Genomic DNA, 19,519 nt, shown 5'->3' with positions numbered 1-19,519 from the left:
CACCGACAGCATCTCTTGCACGCCCCTGTCGTTTTTTAAAAAATTCTGCACCACCAAATTCAAGGTATGTGCAAAACATGGGACGTGCTGGAATTTGCCCATATTTAATGCACACACAATATTGCTGGCGTTGTCCGATGCCACAAATCCACAGGAGAGTCCAATTGGGGTAAGCCATTCCGCGATGATCTTCCTCAGTTGCCGTAAGAGGTTTTCAGCTGTGTGCGTATTCTGGAAAGCGGTGATACAAAGCGTAGCCTGCCTAGGAAAGAGTTGGCGTTTGCGAGATGCTGCTACTGGTGCCGCCGCTGCTGTTCTTGCGGCGGGAGTCCATACATCTACCCAGTGGGCTGTCACAGTCATATAGTCCTGACCCTGCCCTGCTCCACTTGTCCACATGTCCGTGGTTAAGTGGACATTGGGTACAACTGCATTTTTTAGGACACTGGTGAGTCTTTTTCTGACGTCCGTGTACATTCTCGGTATCGCCTGCCTAGAGAAGTGGAACCTAGATGGTATTTGGTAACGGGGGCACACTGCCTCAATAAATTGTCTAGTTCCCTGTGAACTAACGGCGGATACCGGACGCACGTCTAACACCAACATAGTTGTCAAGGCCTCAGTTATCCGCTTTGCAGTAGGATGACTGCTGTGATATTTCATCTTCCTCGCAAAGGACTGTTGAACAGTCAATTGCTTACTGGAAGTAGTACAAGTGGGCTTACGACTTCCCCTCTGGGGTGACCATCGACTCCCAGCGGCAACAACAGCAGCGCCAGCAGCAGTAGGCGTTACACGCAAGGATGCATCGGAGGAATCCCAGGCAGGAGAGGACTCGTCAGAATTGCCAGTGACATGGCCTGCAGGACTATTGGCATTCCTGGGGAAGGAGGAAATTGACACTGAGGGAGTTGGTGGGGTGGTTTGCGTGAGCTTGTTTACAAGAGGAAGGGATTTACTGGTCAGTGGACTGCTTCCGCTGTCACCCAAAGTTTTTGAACTTGTCACTGACTTATTATGAATGCGCTGCAGGTGACGTATAAGGGAGGATGTTCCGAGGTGGTTAACGTCCTTACCCCTACTTATTACAGCTTGACAAAGGGAACACACGGCTTGACACCTGTTGTCCGCATTTCTGGTGAAATACCTCCACACCGAAGAGCTGATTTTTTTGGTATTTTCACCTGGCATGTCAACGGCCATATTCCTCCCACGGACAACAGGTGTCTCCCCGGGTGCCTGACTTAAACAAACCACCTCACCATCAGAATCCTCCTGGTCAATTTCCTCCCCAGCGCCAGCAACACCCATATCCTCCTCATCCTGGTGTACTTCAACACTGACATCTTCAATCTGACTATCAGGAACTGGACTGCGGGTGCTCCTTCCAGCACTTGCAGGGGGCGTGCAAATGGTGGAAGGCGCATGCTCTTCACGTCCAGTGTTGGGAAGGTCAGGCATCGCAACCGACACAATTGGACTCTCCTTGTGGATTTGGGATTTCGAAGAATGCACAGTTCTTTGCTGTGCTGCTTTTGCCAGCTTGAGTCTTTTCATTTTTCTAGCGAGAGGCTGAGTGCTTCCATCCTCATGTGAAGCTGAACCACTAGCCATGAACATAGGCCAGGGCCTCAGCCGTTCCTTGCCACTCCGTGTGGTAAATGGCATATTGGCAAGTTTACGCTTCTCCTCCGACAATTTTATTTTAGGTTTTGGAGTCCTTTTTTTTCTGATATTTGGTGTTTTGGATTTGACATGCTCTGTACTATGACATTGGGCATCGGCCTTGGCAGACGACGTTGCTGGCATTTCATCGTCTCGGCCATGACTAGTGGCAGCAGCTTCAGCACGAGGTGGAAGTGGATCTTGATCTTTCCCTAATTTTGGAACCTCAACATTTTTGTTCTCCATATTTTAATAGGCACAACTAAAAGGCACCTCAGGTAAACAATGGAGATGGATACTAGTATACAATTATGGACTGCCTGCCGACTGCAGACACAGAGGTAGCCACAGCCGTGAACTACCGTACTGTACTGTGTCTGCAGCTAATATAGACTGGTTGATAAAGAGAAGATGTCTATGTAACTATGTATGTATAAAGAAGACTGAAAAAAATCCACGGTTAGGTGGTATACAATTATGGACGGACTGCCTGCCGAGTGCAGACACAGAGGTAGCCACAGCCGTGAACTACCGTACTGTACTGTGTCTGCAGCTAATATAGACTGGTTGATAAAGAGAAGATGTCTATGTAACTATGTATGTATAAAGAAGAATGAAAAAAAACCACGGTTAGGTGGTATACAATTATGGACGGACTGCCTGCCGAGTGCAGACACAGAGGTAGCCACAGCCGTGAACTACCGTACTGTACTGTGTCTGCAGCTAATATAGACTGGTTGATAAAGAGAAGATGTCTATGTAACTATGTATGTATAAAGAAGAATGAAAAAAATCCACGGTTAGGTGGTATTACAATTATGGACGGACTGCCTGCCGAGTGCAGAGACACAGAGGTAGCCACAGCCGTGAACTACCGTACTGTGTCTGCTGCGACTGGATGATAAATGATATAAAAAATATATATATATCACTACTGCAGCCGGACAGGTATATATTATATATTATATAATGACGGACCTGCTGGACACTGTCTGTCAGCAGAATGAGTTTTATTTTTATAGAATAAAAAAAAACAACACACAAGTGAAGTCACACGACGAGTGTTTAACTTTTTCAGGCAATCACAATATAAGTATACTACTAACTATACGTGTGGTCAGGTCACTGGTCAGTCACACTGGCAGTGGCACTCCTGCAGCAAAAGTGTGCACTGTTTAATTTTAATATAATATGTACTCCTGGCTCCTGCTATAACCTATAACTGGCACTGCAGTAGTGCTCCCCAGTCTCCCCCACAATTATAAGCTGTGTGAGCTGAGCAGTCAGACAGATATATATAATATTATATATAGATAATAGATGATGCAGCACACTGGCCTGAGCCTGAGCAGTGCACACAGATATGGTATGTGACTGACTGAGTCACTGTGTGTATCGCTTTTTTCAGGCAGAGAACGGATATAAACTGCACTGTGTGTCTGGTGGTCACTCACTATATAATATATTATGTACTCCTGGCTCCTGCTATAACCTATAACTGGCACTGCAGTAGTGCTCCCCAGTCTCCCCCACAATTATAAGCTGTGTGAGCTGAGCAGTCAGACAGATATATATAATATTATATATAGATAATAGATGATGCAGCACACTGGCCTGAGCAGTGCACACAGATATGGTATGTGACTGAGTCACTGTGTGCTGTGTATCGCTTTTTTCAGGCAGAGAACGGATTATAAAGTAAACTGCACTGTCCTCACTAGTAAACTCTCTCCACTCAGTCTCTACACTTCTACAGTAACAGTACTCCTCCTAGTCAGCTCCAGTAAATCTCTCTCAGTCTCTTATAATCTAAATGGAGAGGACGCCAGCCACGTCCTCTCCCTATCAATCTCAATGCACGTGTGAAAATGGCGGCGACGCGCGGCTCCTTATATAGAATCCGAGTCTCGCGATAGAATCCGAGCCTCGCGAGAATCCGACAGCGTCATGATGACGTTCGGGCGCGCTCGGGTTAACCGAGCAAGGCGGGAAGATCCGAGTCGCTCGGACCCGTGAAAAAAAACATGAAGTTCTGGCGGGTTCGGATTCAGAGAAACCGAACCCGCTCATCTCTATTATATACACATGATTCGGTGGTGAGTTTTGACAATAAAAATGATTAGAAAAATACAATGATATAATTAATAAAAAAGAATTAGATCTAGAAGTTATAAATAGCATCTTTGTATCATTCTAATCATTTATATAGTTAAAATTCTGGAGTATGACAGAAGAGGCTCTGCCTACCCTGAATGCACGCCATTGATTTGTAGCAAATATGACTTTGACATAGTGGGGCATGTGTGAGGGGTCCGAGTTTGCCAGAGGTGGGGGATGCCAGCCAATCGGATGGGTTTTTTTTTTAAAGCGGCAATCACTTAGAAGGCAAAACCAGGTTGGTTTTGCCTTGTAAACTGCGGCTTTAAAAAAAAAATGTCCGTGGTCAGCTGGCATGCTTCACCTCTGGCAAACTCGGACCCAAAAAATAAATATCTATATCTATATATCAATATATATCCAAGGATATTGGAAAACCTGGCTGAATATAGACCTTTTTCCAAAGGATTGCCCATTTCCACATTAAATCAAATTCCACAATGTGCACTCCTAAAGAATCTAGGTACCCACTGTGGACTGAAAACAAAAATGACATCAGTATTTGCCATCACTACTGTCATTCATGCTTGGATACGCCTTTAGGGGCCTATTCCTTATCATTTGCAGTGGCTTCATTGAAATTGTATTTAACTAGCCCTTAGTTTTGGTGGCATGCCATTGCCAGTGTATGTGAGCAATTCCGTATTGCTCTAGTACTGGAAAAGGTGCTCCAAAAAGTCTCTAGCGAGTCCTACTACTTTTGTGAAAGTCAACACTGTCAGGCAGACTTAGAGGGTGTAGAACCAGATGTTTTCCCACCTTCATTGATACAGAGCTACCAAATTTCATTTTTCCACTGTCTGTACACTGAGCCTAGTTTTGCCCCTAACACCCACGAGACCCCGCTTCATTCCTTGACTCTCCAGCAACTCATTGCACACTAAAGCAGGGAAGACCATTGGTGGGTGAAACTATCAATGGTTCCTTGCACATGGTTTCACACCATCAAGGTTATCCATCAATGGTACCATCGCTGGTGACCATAAACAAATGGCCATCCATATTTGGAAATTTGTCCAATAGGAAAGAGCAGGGCTCAGCAAGCTAATGACATCTGAACATAGTGGGGAATCAAATTACTGTAGGTGTATGCCGCACTTATGGTACTGCACCTAATTGGATTCGCCGCCCCTCCCCCCATAGTCTTATGGGCCCTACACACATACCGATCCGCCGCCGAGCTGCCCGATGGCGGATACGGCCAACGGGTGACCCGGTTTCGGGGGGGAGGTGACGGGGTGAGTGAAGTTTCTTCCCTCCCCCCCGTCACCTAGTTCCATAGCACTGCACGCTAATATGGACAATCTCGCCATATTGACCTGCATGCGTAAGCGACGAGGCACCAACGATTAATGAGCGCGGGGCCGCGCATCGTTAATCGTTGGTGCCTACACACAACGATATGAACGAGTTCTCATTCATTTATGAATGAGAACTTTCATGTCATTCTGTTTTATCTGCCAGTGTGTAGGACCCATTAGTTAATGCAGTTAATGAAAGCTTTTAGTTTTTGAAGCTTGATAAATATTTGGCAGGCACATCGGGGCACTAATGGTGAATTGGTCCTTGCATACCTTGTTCACATTCATGAATAGGCCATAGTCTTGTATCCAGGGCCGGATCTTGCCCTTGTGGAGCCCCGGGCAAAAAAAGGGGCATGGCTTCATATGGGGGCGTGGTCAGTTACACCCCCATTTGTGCCCCCTGTAGCGCAGCTGGAAAAAAATAAATATAAAATAAAAGTATACTTACAATCCCCGCTCCTGATTCCAGACCACCTCCTCCGCCGGCGCCGCTCTTCTCCTGTCCTCGGATGGTTGTGTCTGTCCTCGGATCTATGGGAGAGACGTCATTACGTCTCTCCCATAGCACAGCATAGACACTAGAGGTCAATTATGACCCCTAGTGTCTGTGCCACTATGCTGTGCGTTGCGGAATGACGTCATCGCGCACCGCACAGCAAAGGTCCTTTCCATGAAGAGAAACTAGACGCTTAGCGTCTAGTTTCCCTTCATGGAGAGGACCTTTGCTGTGCGGTGCACGATGACGTCATCGCGCACCGCACAGCACAGTCCTCTCCATGAAGGGAAACTAGACGCTTAGCGTCTGGTTACCTTCAAAGCGGGGGACCAGCGGCGGGCACTGCGGAGGGCACAATGGCGGATCTTGCCATGGTGCGGCGCCCTGCGGAGGGCGCCGGCGCCCTCCGGATGGTGCTGGCGCCCTCTGGAAGGCGGCGCCCCGGGCAAAAGTACTGCTTGCCCATGGCAAGATCCGCTACTGCTTGTATCACTCTACCAGTGGCACTTGCTCCTGGCCCCTTAGCATTACATCTTCTGTAATTTGTGACTAGTGATTGCTTACTGAGCATCAAACAAATGATGTGGAGACACCAGGAGGCTCAGAAGAGGGCTGGTAAGCTGCTAGTGATATAGGGTTTCTGTACAACAAATAGTAGTATTGGAGAGCATATCTGTTGAATGTGCTTTTATTATTTGACAGATGTATTTTTACAGTGTATAAAAAATTCAGCAGGCGGCAACAATTTTGTTTTTTTTCAACACCGTTCTAATAAATCCATTTCTAATGATTTAGCTAATCCTGAAATAGCAGAGGGCTTATGCAATAGTCTGCACAATGCAGGCTGTGCTGGTATTCCAGAGTACTGTGTGCCCATATTTTGAAAGCAGCATTCATTTGTAAGGTAAAACTAACCTGGTTTTGCCTTGTAAATGATTGCTGCTCTAAAAATCCGGGCACACTTGCTGGAATTGCCGCACAGTCCGCATCTCGAAGGCTATTACATAAGCCCCACAGTATATTGGATTTTGTGTGTATTTATAAGGTTCGCAATGTTGTACTAACTTTCTTTGTTAATTTCTTTGTGCAGAAATAGAATGGATTTGTCAGCCACACAAGCATTCTACATCTTGGTGAATAATAAGAGCCTTGCCAGCATGTCTCTTACTATATCAGAATTGTACAGAGATAATAAAGATGAAGATGGATTTTTATACATGACCTATGCGTCTCAAGAGATGTTTGGTCGAGCGTGCACTGGATCATTTTATTTCTTGCCTGTGAAAAACATGTGACATGTTAAAGGGCATTTGCATATATCCTTTAGCATGAACAGACCTTTTATCCCTTCTTAATATTTTCCTAATTGTTTTTTATTGCAGACTGCCAGTTTAATTGTATCTTTTCTCATTTTAAAGCATTTATAGAACACTGCATTTTTATAAGTAACAACAAATGATTTTTTCAAGAAAGTTATTGTAATAAAGCATTAAAAATTCAGGGGTTCAGGTTTATCAATTTGTTAAGGTATATTGTTTAAAATGCATATTAAATTGCACAAGGGAAAAAAATGTTTACAGTTTTAAAAGCAGGACAGTAGGAGCAGACATGTTAAACCTGTGCCCTGCTGGTAGAGCAATAGGGCTACACGAAATCTGAAAGTGAAGTGTTTAATTGTGTTATTCCCAAACCAAAGTAGCATTACCAGGCTAATCTATATAGGAGAGGTTTGCTCAAGAATGTAAAATTAAATGGTGGAGGTTATAGTGTTCCATAGTTCTTCAAATCTACACTAATTTAGATGGAGGCTGTAATTTGGTTACACCATACATGCTGGCCTTTTTTTGTTTTCTTTTTTGCATAGCACCAGCCACATGTTGCTATAATATCATAAAGATTTATTAACTAGTGCTCCTCTCGCTCCTAAATGAGGATTGTTTAAATCCACTGGTGTTTTTATAATGGGTGCAGTGTGTGCGGTGCACACGGGCCCCTGAGTCCAGAGGGTCCCCCCACCGCACACGCTGCACTCATTTTCTAAATACTCACCCCCTCCAGAGTCCCACGGCGACGTCCATGGCAGTATTAAAACTCTGTGAAAATGCCCCAAAATCTCGGAAATTTAGAATATTACATCAAATCAATAAAAAAAAAGAATTTTAAATACAGAAATGTCAGCCCTCTGAAAAGTATAATCATGCATATGTACTTGGTTTGGGCCCCTTTTGCATGAATTACTGCCTCAATGCGGCATGGCATGGATTCTATCGGCCTGTGGCACTGCTGAGGTGTTATGGAAGACCAGGATGCTTCAATAGCGGTCTTCAGCTCTTCTGCATTGTTCAGTCTCATGTCTTTCATCTTTCTCTTGGCAATACTCCATAGATTCTCTATGGGGTTGAGGTTAGATGAGTTTGCTGCCCAATCCAGCACAGTAATCCCATGGTCATTGAACCAGGTTTTGGTATTTTTGGCAGTGTGGGCAGGTGCCAAGTTCTGCTGGAAAATGAAGTCAGCATCTCAATAAAGCTGGTCTGCTGAAAGAAGCATGAAGTGCTCTAAAATGTCCTGGTAGACGGCTGCGTTGACTCTGGGCTTAATAAAGCACAGTGGACCAACACCAGCAGATGACATGGCTCCCCAAATCAACACAGACTGTGGTAACTTCACACTGGACTTCAAGCATCTTGGATTGTGTACCTCTCCATTCTTCCTCCATACTCTGGGACCTTGGTTTCCAAATGAGATGCAAAATTTGCTCTCATCAGAAAAGAGGACTTTGGACCACTGAGCAACAGACCAGTTCTTTTTTTCTTGTCAGGAAAAGGCCATTCAAAAGTGTGGGGGAGCTTCACAAGGAGTGCACTGAGGCTGGACATGGGCTTCAAATGTCGTATTCCTCTTGTCAAGCTGCTCCTGAACAACAAACAACATCAGAAGTGTCATACCTGGTCTAAAGAAAAAAGAGAATCTATGGGGCATTGCCAAGAGAAACATAAGACATGAGACCGAACAATGCAAAAGAGCTAAAGGCTGCTATTGAAGCATCCTGGTCTTCCATAACACCTCAGCAGTGCCACAGGCTGATAAAATCCATGCCACACTGCATTGAGGCAGTAATTCATGCAAAAGGGGCCCAAACCAAGTACTGAGTACATATGCATGATTATACTTTTCAGAGGGCTGACATTTCTGTATTTAAAATCCTTTTTTTTATTGATTTTATGTAATATTCTAATGTTCTGAGATTTTGGATTTGGGGTTTTCTTCAGCTGTAAGCCACAATCATCAAAATTATAACAAATAAAGGCTTGAAATATCTCACTTTGCATGTAATAAGTCTACATAATATATTAGTTTTACCTTTTGAAGTTGAATTACTTAGAAAATTAGAGTAGCATGCAAAGTTCATTTATTTGAGTTTTACCTGTATCTAGGGACAATTTATGCAGCTTTGAATATGTATTATGAAGCTATAACGGAACACAAGTATTGTGGTCTGACCAATCATAGAGAGAATGAGCATAATGCCAGACCAGCAAGGCCTGACGAAGCAATTGGGGTAATCCTCCGACTGATAAACCAGAGAGCAGAAATTGAAGAGGAGAAAGAGAAAAGAACACTCCACCTGCTCGGCCAAGAATCCCACCATAGTCAGGTCCATCGCACCCATAGCCCAGTTAGAGCTAAGTTTCAGGAGGCCCAAAAACCCTGACAGCTGAGACTTATCCAAAGTTTTAATGTAAACTCTAACTGGCTTGTTACCCCATATAAATGACAACAGTACACTCTCAATCCCACTGAACACCTTTTTTCAGAATATAAATCGGGGAGTTTTGTAAAATATATAAAATCTTAGGCTGGGTGGCCATTTTAAACAGATTAAATCGACCTAATACAGATAATGGCAATTTTCTCCAGGCATGAGCTTTTTCAAAGATACACCCACTCCACTAAGTCGAAGGCCTTGGCAGCATCAAGAGACACACCCACTGCCCCCAGTAATTGTTAGTGGCAAACAGATGGAATTCTTAAGTCTAAGCGCCAATCAGCTGCTTCCCTAAGGTGTTACAGATTAGCCTCTGTTTAATGCTCACAATATGAAAAGTACACATGGGAATCTGCAGCGCTGTTTCTCGTTAGTTTCATATATTTATTTATTAACGGTTTTTTTTTATAGCGCAGCAAACACCGTTGCGCTTTACAGTTGAACACAATGATAAAACAAAACTGGGTGTAATAAACAAGTATAGTCACAGAGGTAGGAAGAATCGGCTCGCAGGTTTACAATCTATATACTGTAAGTTAATACTCTCAAACAGGGATCTTATCACAATACTTCACTCCGGCCAATGCGTGTCTATATAAATTGTAAACCACATTAGTGCAAATCATCCATAAAATCTCACAGGATATAATTTCCAAATAAAAGCATTTTATAAAAAAATCCCAAAGAATTGAAAAGAGCAACTTCATCTATACAGGGAGCTTTCCGAATGGAGCAACGCGGTACACAGTCTTGGTTTTAGAAATGATGTAATATGGGACATGAGCTCTCCGGACCCTTAGGACGCAGATAACATGCGATGTCCTTCTCCACCGGGAATTGCTTTACCCATGGTTTCTTCCAGACACACACCGCTAGCTGTCCTGTAATCTCAGTTCCTTCTATTCCCAACAGCGTTGCTGCATTAACTGATCTCTCCACTCTCCTTCCTTTTTTTTTTTTTAAATATATTTATTGAGTTTTTATAAAGTGATACAGAAAGAAACATACATACAATTGTGCATTTCCTACGAACTGGAGCAAGAGAACAACTGACATGTCAAAAGGTAGGACAAGCATAATATGAAGTCCCTCGCCAACATTATAACAACGCAGTATTCAACTTAGTTCTGCAGAGACCTACAATCAAGTAAGAATATGCACATGCACGTATAACAAATAAAAATAAAGGGAAAAGTTAAAGAGCACAGATAAAGAAAGAATAAGGGAGAATGGGGGGAGGGGAGGGAGGGACAGAGGGTATGGAGATTGTGCCGGCAAAGATCACAGATAAACAATCTTATGCTGAGCATACAACAAGGTGAGTATCAAATATCAGAAAATAATTCACATGACAGGTCAGATTAATAATCGGTAACATAAAGAACAAACATATTTAAAGGTTGGAGGTGATGCTACGTAGTAAGAACCATGTAGTCGAATCAAATAGAGAGAGCACATGTTGTTGCTGGGAAGAATCCAAAGATTCTATAAATGGGCCCCATTTTTTATAAAAGCGTGTAACATTACATTCAACGTTGGGTAGAGTGGATTGGCGGTCTAAATATAAAGTATAAATTAGGCGTGAACGGAGAATATCAAGCCTAGGCGGAGATTTGACAATCCAATTAGTAAGGATCAACTTTTTCCCCAGGGGTTAGAATAATGGGATAAGATGTTTGCATTGTGATGGGATATCCCAATCTGAGAAAATCAACCCAAGCATTGCCTTGCAATTCAACTTAAGTTTAAGATGAAATGTTGAGTTAATAAACCATAAGACTTTGTACCGGAATTTTTTAATCTTGGGGCAGTTCCAGAAACAGTGTAAGAATAGAGCATTGGGAATTCCACATTTGAGACAATGACCAGACTCAGCAGGAACCATAAGTTTTTCGTTGGCCAGGTGTGATGTAGGCTCTATGTGTAAATTTAATATGTCTCCTGAAGCTGTGTGGAGTGGAGTGCTTTGAGGATAGCAGAGAAATGATCTGTCAGTAGATTGTGTGACATAGGGGAGAGGTAATCCCCTAGGATCAGCGCCTAGGATCGGATCATATGGTGGGGGTAAAGAGAGGACATAATGTCGTAACTGCAAGTACATAAAAAAGTCAGACCGCGGGATCGGATATTTATTAATTAAGTCAGAAAAGGACAATAGTACCCCCCAGGATCAAACACGGCTTTGATTAGTGCAATGCCTTTATGTCGCCAATGAAAGAACCTCACATTGTCTGACGCCGCTGGGAGGCAGGGGTTACCACAAAAGGGGATATATTTTGAATGAGCCGGATTTCTCCTAAGTGATTTGTTTACAGGCCACCATGCTAAACAGATATCCCAAAAGAGAGGGTTAGAACGAATAGACATCGGAAGAGCAGATTTAGGGGTATGTAGGAGAGCACGAAGATCATAAGGAGCGCAGAGAGCTTGTTCCAAAGTAAAGTTAGAATAGGTAGAGCGAGAAAGAAACCAGTCAAAAATAGACCTAAATGCTACAGCCTTGGTGAAAGCAGATATATCAGGCATAGCCAGGCCACCCGCGTTTTTGTGAAGTTTAAGTTTGGCCAGGGCCACTCGAGGTTTCTTGCCTGACCATAGAAATTTGGTAAAAAGTTTCTCACAGTGTCTAATGTCTGGTTTCGTCAGAGCGTATGGTAGCATCTGGATAAGATAGGAAAGTTTGGGAAAAATAATACTTTTTATCACAGCAATTCTCCCTATAAGGGACATGGGTGGTCATTCCGAGTTGTTCGCTCGTTGCTGATTTTCGCTATGCTGCGATTTGTTGCTAAATGCGCATGCGCGTGGTACGCAGCGCGCATGCGCTTAGTTATTTAACACAAAACTTAGTAGATTTGCTGGTGTTCGTGCAGCGCTTTTCAGTCGCACTGCTGATCGGTGAATGACAGTAAAGGGGCGTTTCTGGGTGGTAACTTAGTGTTTTTAGGAGTGTGCTAAAAAATGCAGGCATGTCAGGGAAAAACGTGGGAGTGACTGGAGAAACGGGGGAGTGGCTGGCCGAACGCAGGGCGTGTTTGTGATGTCAAACCAGGAACTAAACTGACTGAGCTGATTGCAATCTGTGAGTAGGTCTGGAGCTACTCAGAAACTGCAAGAAAATTTTTAGTAGCAGTTCTGCTAATCTTTTGTTCGCTATTCTGCTAAGCTAAGATACACTCCTAGAGGGCGGCGGCCTAGCGTGTGCAATGCTGCTAAAAGCAGCTAGCGAGCGAACAACTCGGAATGAGGGCCATGGATAGAGATGTCCATGTTTCTAATTGCATTGCAATGGCCTGTAAAACAGGAGTGAAATTTAGAGCATAAATATTGGACAAAGAGGGCAAAATATATATGCCCAAATATTTTAACCTGGACTTATTGTGCTTGAATATAGACAGGACAGGAGAGGAGGGAAAAGAAGTGAGAAGGGCAGACGCAGAAGAGGATAATGGGAGGAGCTCAGACTTGTCATAATTGATTTTAAAACCTGAGAAGAGGCCAAAAGAATTAATGGAGTGTAGAATGGCTGGGATGGAGACAAGAGGGTCAGGGAGGAACATCAACATGTCATCCGCAAATAACGCCAATTTGAGGGAATGATGAGCGACACGTATGCCGTGAAAATCAGGAAGGCTGCGGAGAGCAATTGCTAATGGTTCAATGGCCAATGCAAATAAAAGGGGGCATCCCTGCCTGGTGCCTCTGCTTAGAAGTATAGGGGCTGACAAGTATCCATTACATAGAATTTGAGAATGGGAATTCATACATAGTGTACGTATATGAGAGATTAATTGACTAGGAATATTAAATTTATTAAGGGTAGTGAATACGTGTTCCCAGGAAACCAAATCGAACGCTTTCTCAGCGTCGAGTGATAATAAAAAGGAGGCTGTAGTATCTAAAGAGGAGTTCATCCAATGGGAAGCTGCAATAACCTTGCGAATGTTAGCCGAGGAATGTCTACCGACCACAAAGCCTGTCTGGTCCGAATGAATCACCCCCGGCATCAGAAATGTAATCCTATCTGCCAGAAGTTTAGTGAAGAATTTATAGTCTACATTGTGTAGAGATATTGGCCTGTAAGAGCCTGGTAAGTGGGGGTTCCTGCCCGGTTTAGGCAGCAGACGGATAATAGCGTCATTAAAATATTGTGGCATAGAAGGAACAGTAGGCAGGGCGTTAAAAACTTATACTAATGGGTCCACGAGTCTTGAGAGTAGTATTTTATAACACTCTCCCGAGAATCCATCTGGACCAGGAGACTTCACGGGTTTTAGCCGTTTGATGGCGGCTTCAATTTCCTGAGGTGTGAATGGTGCACATATAGTGGCATGAGAGTCAGTAGGTATGGAAGGGACATCAATAGACTCCCAGAAAGAAAATTCACCAGAAGTATCTCTGGGTGGTTGGGTATAAATATCGGCATAGAAATTTTGAAATATGGAGGCAATATCTTTACCAGTGAAGGCATAAGTGTTATCAGGACGCTGGATAGAGTATATGAGAGATGAGGGTGAGGAGGATTTCACTAAGTTGGAGAGTAGTCAGCCAGTTTTGTTACCGAACTTATAAAACCTATGATCTTTATAAAAAGAATGTTTGTCCCCCATAGAAGCAAGAAGGCCATCAAATTTATACTTGGCTAAAACAAAATCAGAATTATTACTCGGAGTCAGGGAGGTCTTATAGATTTGGTAGGCTGTTGTTAATTGAGACTGGAGAAGTTTATACTCGGAGGCACGTTCTTTTTTAGTCTGTGCGACATATGGAATTATAGGACCCCTAATCACAGATTTAGATGTTTGCCAAAAGAGAATCGGGTCCGACTCCAAAGTGGAGAGATTATCAAGTCTGAACTCCTCCCAAAACGCATCAAGCTTGCTGCAGAAGCCCAAGGAAGAAGCAAAATAAGAAGGGAAGCGCCAGAGTTTATAGGAGCCCATTTCTAAAGAAGAAGAAAAGTATACCCAGATAATAGAATGGTCAGAAAGAAACACTGGCTCTTCCTTCAGTCATCCAACAAAACAGCAATGGAAAAGATTAACATACTGTTGGTAAAGCAGTTGCATCAATTTGATTTTCTGCAATATAGCATGATAATCCATACTGACAGCTCTGGATAGTATGCGGCTCGGTAGGACATGTCTTCCACATATTCTGGATGTGCCCAAAGATCACTAAATACTGGTTAGATGTATTTGAGCTAATAAACAAAGTTCTGTCCACCCACCTAGCTCCAGACCCAACTCTAGCATTATTACAAGTCGTCCCCGCTTCAATAACGCCACCTGCCAGATATGTCCTGGGCCACATCCTGATAGCCGCTCGAGCAAACCTAGCCCAAATGTGGAAACAATCCACTCCCCCTACCCTGCTAAGAGTTATACATAAGGTAAACCACCATTTCCATATGGAGACAGATTCAGCTTCCTCCTCCCCCAACTTCTCTTCCCTCAAAACGCGCTGGCTCGCGTGGCAAACCTTTATTTCCTCGATTGAAGGGTCTCAATATCTTCATAAATCCACCTCACCCCCACTTAGCCCATTTGGGATCTAAAATACAACACCTATCATCACACCCCCCATTACCTAGGCAGTTACACCTTCCCCTCCCTGTTAAGAGTCGACCCCTACTAGGTCTCCCCCCAATACCATCTTCTAAAGCGTACCTATAACTTCTGCTCAACAGGATTAGGCCACTACTACCTTACTGCAATGTATAGTTTTTCTATATGTCCCAACTTCTCTGTTCTCTGATGTATTATGTATACAAGGCTCCGATGTAACACTCCTCCAATTCTAGTCTGGACCCCTATTCTCCCCCCCCCTCCCTCTTTCTTCTACATCCCTACCATACCGACCCTTACACTGTGTTGATGTATCACCCCCCCCCCCTTTTTCTTCGTTCTGTACCCCATAAAAATGTTTATCTTTTCAATAAAAACTATTGATTAAAAAAAATAATATTTAATATGATATTACAAAGGATGGAATAAAGAAAGAAAAACCACAAACATGATTATGTATTTAAGTTGTCAGCACACATCTGCTTTGGTTCAAATGCACTGCATATCTTCCTTCAGTCAGCCAACAAAACAGCAATAGAAAAGATTAACATACTGTTGGTAAAGCAGTTGCATCAAATTGATTTTCTGCAATATAGCATGATAATCCATACTGACAGCTCTGGATAGTACCAGCACATTTCTTTCTGGACTTGGTAATGCAAAGAACACAGTAAACAGCTTCACCTTTTCTCAAAAATAAATAATTGACTATTAAAAACCTATCAGTCTTAGATAAGGACATCAATAAGCACCACTGGCATAATAGATAAGGCATTGTTCTTCTAAGCCAGGGGTAGTGGGTTCAAGTCCAATCTGGGGTGGAAGGCATTACAGCAAGTGTCTCTTCACTAGAGTTGATTTTTTTATCCTTGCTTCAACTGTACAACAGTGTTGCAGTGTTTAGCTTGCAAAAAATGACCACAGAAGCTAAAAAAATGACATTTATTATGATAACAAAGTTGTTGCTGTTTTTTTAAACTTTTCTATCACATTGGACAGCTTATTCAAGTGCCATCTGGCATGCATGTTCATTTGTTGCTCATCTTTCATCACCAAAAATGATTTTCTTTTTCAATTCTTATGACTGTACTGATTGTATTGAATAAAATCCACATCTAGCATAACTTATTTATGCTGCTATGTGCTCCAGTGGCGCAATTGGTCAGTGTTCAGTACTAATAAGACAGTGTCTGTTGAGCAATGCTGATGTTGCGAGTTCAAGCCTTACCTGGAGCAGGTTTGTTTACTGTTTTTTTTTCTTTTCTTATGTCAATAGTCATTGATTATAATCAGCTACCTTAATATTTAATATGATATTACAAAGGATGGAATAAAGAAAGAAAAACCACAAACATGATTATGTATTTAAGTTGTCAGCACACATCTGCTTTGGTTCAAATGCACTGCATATCTTCCTTCAGTCAGCCAACAAAACAGCAATAGAAAAGATTAACATACTGTTGGTAAAGCAGTTGCATCAAATTGATTTTCTGCAATATAGCATGATAATCCATACTGACAGCTCTGGATAGTACCAGCACATTTCTTTCTGGACTTGGTAATGCAAAGAACACAGTAAACAGCTTCACCTTTTCTCAAAAATAAATAATTGACTATTAAAAACCTATCAGTCTAAAATAAGAACATCAGTACGCACCACTGGCATAATGGATAAGTCACTGTCCTCCTAAGCCAGTGGTTGTGGGTTTAAGTCCCATCTGAGTTGGAAGTCATTACAGCAAGTGTCTCATCACTAGAGTTGATATTTTATCCTTGCTTCAACTGTACAACAGTCTTGCAGTGTTTAGCTTGCAAAAAATGACCACAGAAGCTAAAAAATGACATTTATTATGATAACATTGTTGTTGTTGTTTTTTTAAATTTTCTATCACCGTGGACAGCTTATTCAAGTGCCATCTGGCATGCATGTTCGTTTGTTGCTCATCATTCATCACCAAAAATGATTTTCTTTTTCAAATTTTATGACTGTACTGATTGTATTGAATAAAATCCACATCTAGCATAACCAACTGATGCTGTTAAGTGCTCCAGTGGTGCAATTGGTCAGTGCGCGGTACTTATAAGACAGTATCTGTTGAGCAATGTCGAGGATGTGAGTTCAAGCCTCACCTGGAGCAGCTTTGTTTACTGTTTTTTTTCTTTTTCTTATGTCAATAGTCATTGATTATAATCAGCTACCTTAATATTTAATATGATATTACAAAGGATGGAATAAAGAAAGAAAAACCACAAACATGATTATGTATTTAAGTTGTCAGCACACATCTGCTTTGGTTCAAATGCACTGCATATCTTCCTTCAGTCAGCCAACAAAACAGCAATAGAAAAGATTAACATACTGTTGGTAAAGCAGTTGCATCAAATTGATTTTCTGCAATATAGCATGATAATCTATACTGACATCTCTGGTTAGTACCAGCACATTTCTTGCTGGACTTGGTAATGCAAAGAACACAGTAACCAGCTTCACGTTTTCCTCAAAAATAAATAATTGACTATTAAAAACCTATCAGTCTTAGATAAGGACATCAATAAGCACCCCTGGCATAATGGGTAATGCACTGTTTTTCTAAGCCAGGGGTAGTGGGTTCAAGTCCCATCTGGGGTGGAAGGCATTACAGCAAGTGTCTCATCGCTAGAGTTGATATTTTATCCTTGCTTCAACTGTACAACAGTGTTGCAGTGTTTAGCTTGCAAAAAATGACCACAGAAGCTAAAAAATGACATTTATTATGATAACAATGTTGTTGTTGTTTTTTTAAACTTTTCTATCACATTGGACAGCTTATTCAAGTGCCATCTGGCATGCATGTTCCTTTGTTGCTCATCTTTCATCACCAAAAATGATTTTCTTTTTCAATTCTTATGACTGTACTGATTGTATTGAATAAAATCCACATCTAGCATAACTAATGTATGCTGCTATGTGCTCCAGTGGCGCAATTGGTCAGTGTTCAGTACTAATAAGACAGTGTCTGTTGAGCAATGCCGATGTTACGAGTTCAAGCAAGCCTCACCTGGAGCAGCTTTGTTTACTGTTTTTTTTCTTTTTCTTATGTCAATAGTCATTGATTATAATCAGCTACCTTAATATTTAATATGATATTACAAAGGATGGAATAAAGAAAGAAAAACCACAAACATGATTATGTATTTAAGTTGTCAGCACACATCTGCTTTGGTTCAAATGCACTGCATATCTTCCTTCAGTCAGCCAACAAAACAGCAATAGAAAAGATTAACATACTGTTGGTAAAGCAGTTGCATCAAATTGATTTTCTGCAATATAGCATGATAATCCATACTGACAGCTCTGGATAGTACCAGCACATTTCTTTCTGGACTTGGTAATGCAAAGAACACAGTAAACAGCTTCACCTTTTCTCAAAAATAAATAATTGACTATTAAAAACCTATCAGTCTTAAATAAGAACATCAGTACGCACCACTGGCATCATGGATAAGTCACTGTTCTTCTAAGCCAGGGATAGTGGGTTCAAGTCCCACCTGGGGTGGAAGGCATTACAGCAAGTGTCTCCTCACTAGAGTTGATATTTTATCCTTGCTTCAACTGTACAACAGTGTTGCAGTGTTTAGCTTGCAAAAAATGACCACAGAAGCTAAAAAATGACATTTATTATGATAACAATGTAGTTGTTGTTTTTTTGAAACTTTTCTATCACATTGGACAGCTTATTCAAGTGCCATCTGGCATGCATGTTCATTTGTTGCTCATCTTTCATCACCAAAAATGATTTTCTTTTTCAATTCTTATGACTGTACTGATTGTATTGAATAAAATCCACATCTAGCATAACTAATTTATGCTGCTATGTGCTCCAGTGGTGCAATTGGTCAGTGTTCAGTACTAATAAGACAGTGTCTGTTGAGCAATGCCGATGTTGCGAGTTCAAGCAAGCCTCACCTGGAGCAGCTTTGTTTACTGTTTTTTTTCTTTTTCTTATGTCAATAGTCATTGATTATAATCAGCTACCTTAATATTTAATATGATATTACAAAGGATGGAAGAAAGAAAGAAAAACCACAAACATGATTATGTATTTAAGTTGTCAGCACACATCTGCTTTGGTTCAAATGCACTGCATATCTTCCTTCAGTCAGCCAACAAAACAGCAATAGAAAAGATTAACATACTGTTGGTAAAGCAGTTGCATCAAATTGATTTTCTGCAATATAGCATGATAATCCATACTGACAGCTCTGGATAGTACCAGCACATTTCTTTCTGGACTTGGTAATGCAAAGAACACAGTAAACAGCTTCACCTTTTCTCAAAAATAAATAATTGACTATTAAAAACCTATCAGTCTTAAATAAGAACATCAGTACGCACCACTGGCATAATGGATAAGTCACTGTCCTCCTAAGCCAGTGGTTGTGGGTTTAAGTCCCATCTGAGTTGGAAGTCATTACAGCAAGTGTCTCCTCACTAGAGTTTATATTTTATCCTTGCTTCAACTGTACAACAGTCTTGCAGTGTTTAGCTTGCAAAAAATGACCACAGAAGTTAAAAAATGAC

General features: G+C 41.8%; 1 protein-coding gene across 1 annotated transcript in view; it reads left to right on the top strand.

Annotated features, from left to right (window-relative positions):
- The window catches only part of MAP1LC3C (microtubule associated protein 1 light chain 3 gamma), a 39,942-nt gene extending 32,820 nt beyond the window's left edge, over positions 1-7,122 (top strand). The window contains exon 4 of the mRNA XM_063919757.1: positions 6,713-7,122. Within this exon, the coding sequence (XP_063775827.1) occupies positions 6,713-6,917 (205 nt within the window). The 3' untranslated portion in view covers positions 6,918-7,122. The remainder of the gene's footprint in view (positions 1-6,712) is intronic.
- Positions 7,123-19,519: the final 12,397 nt, after the last annotated feature.

This window comes from Pseudophryne corroboree, chromosome 4 (assembly GCF_028390025.1).
Source record: "Pseudophryne corroboree isolate aPseCor3 chromosome 4, aPseCor3.hap2, whole genome shotgun sequence".
NCBI lineage: Eukaryota > Metazoa > Chordata > Amphibia > Anura > Myobatrachidae > Pseudophryne > Pseudophryne corroboree.
This window is presented reverse-complemented; position numbering and strand designations above follow the sequence as displayed.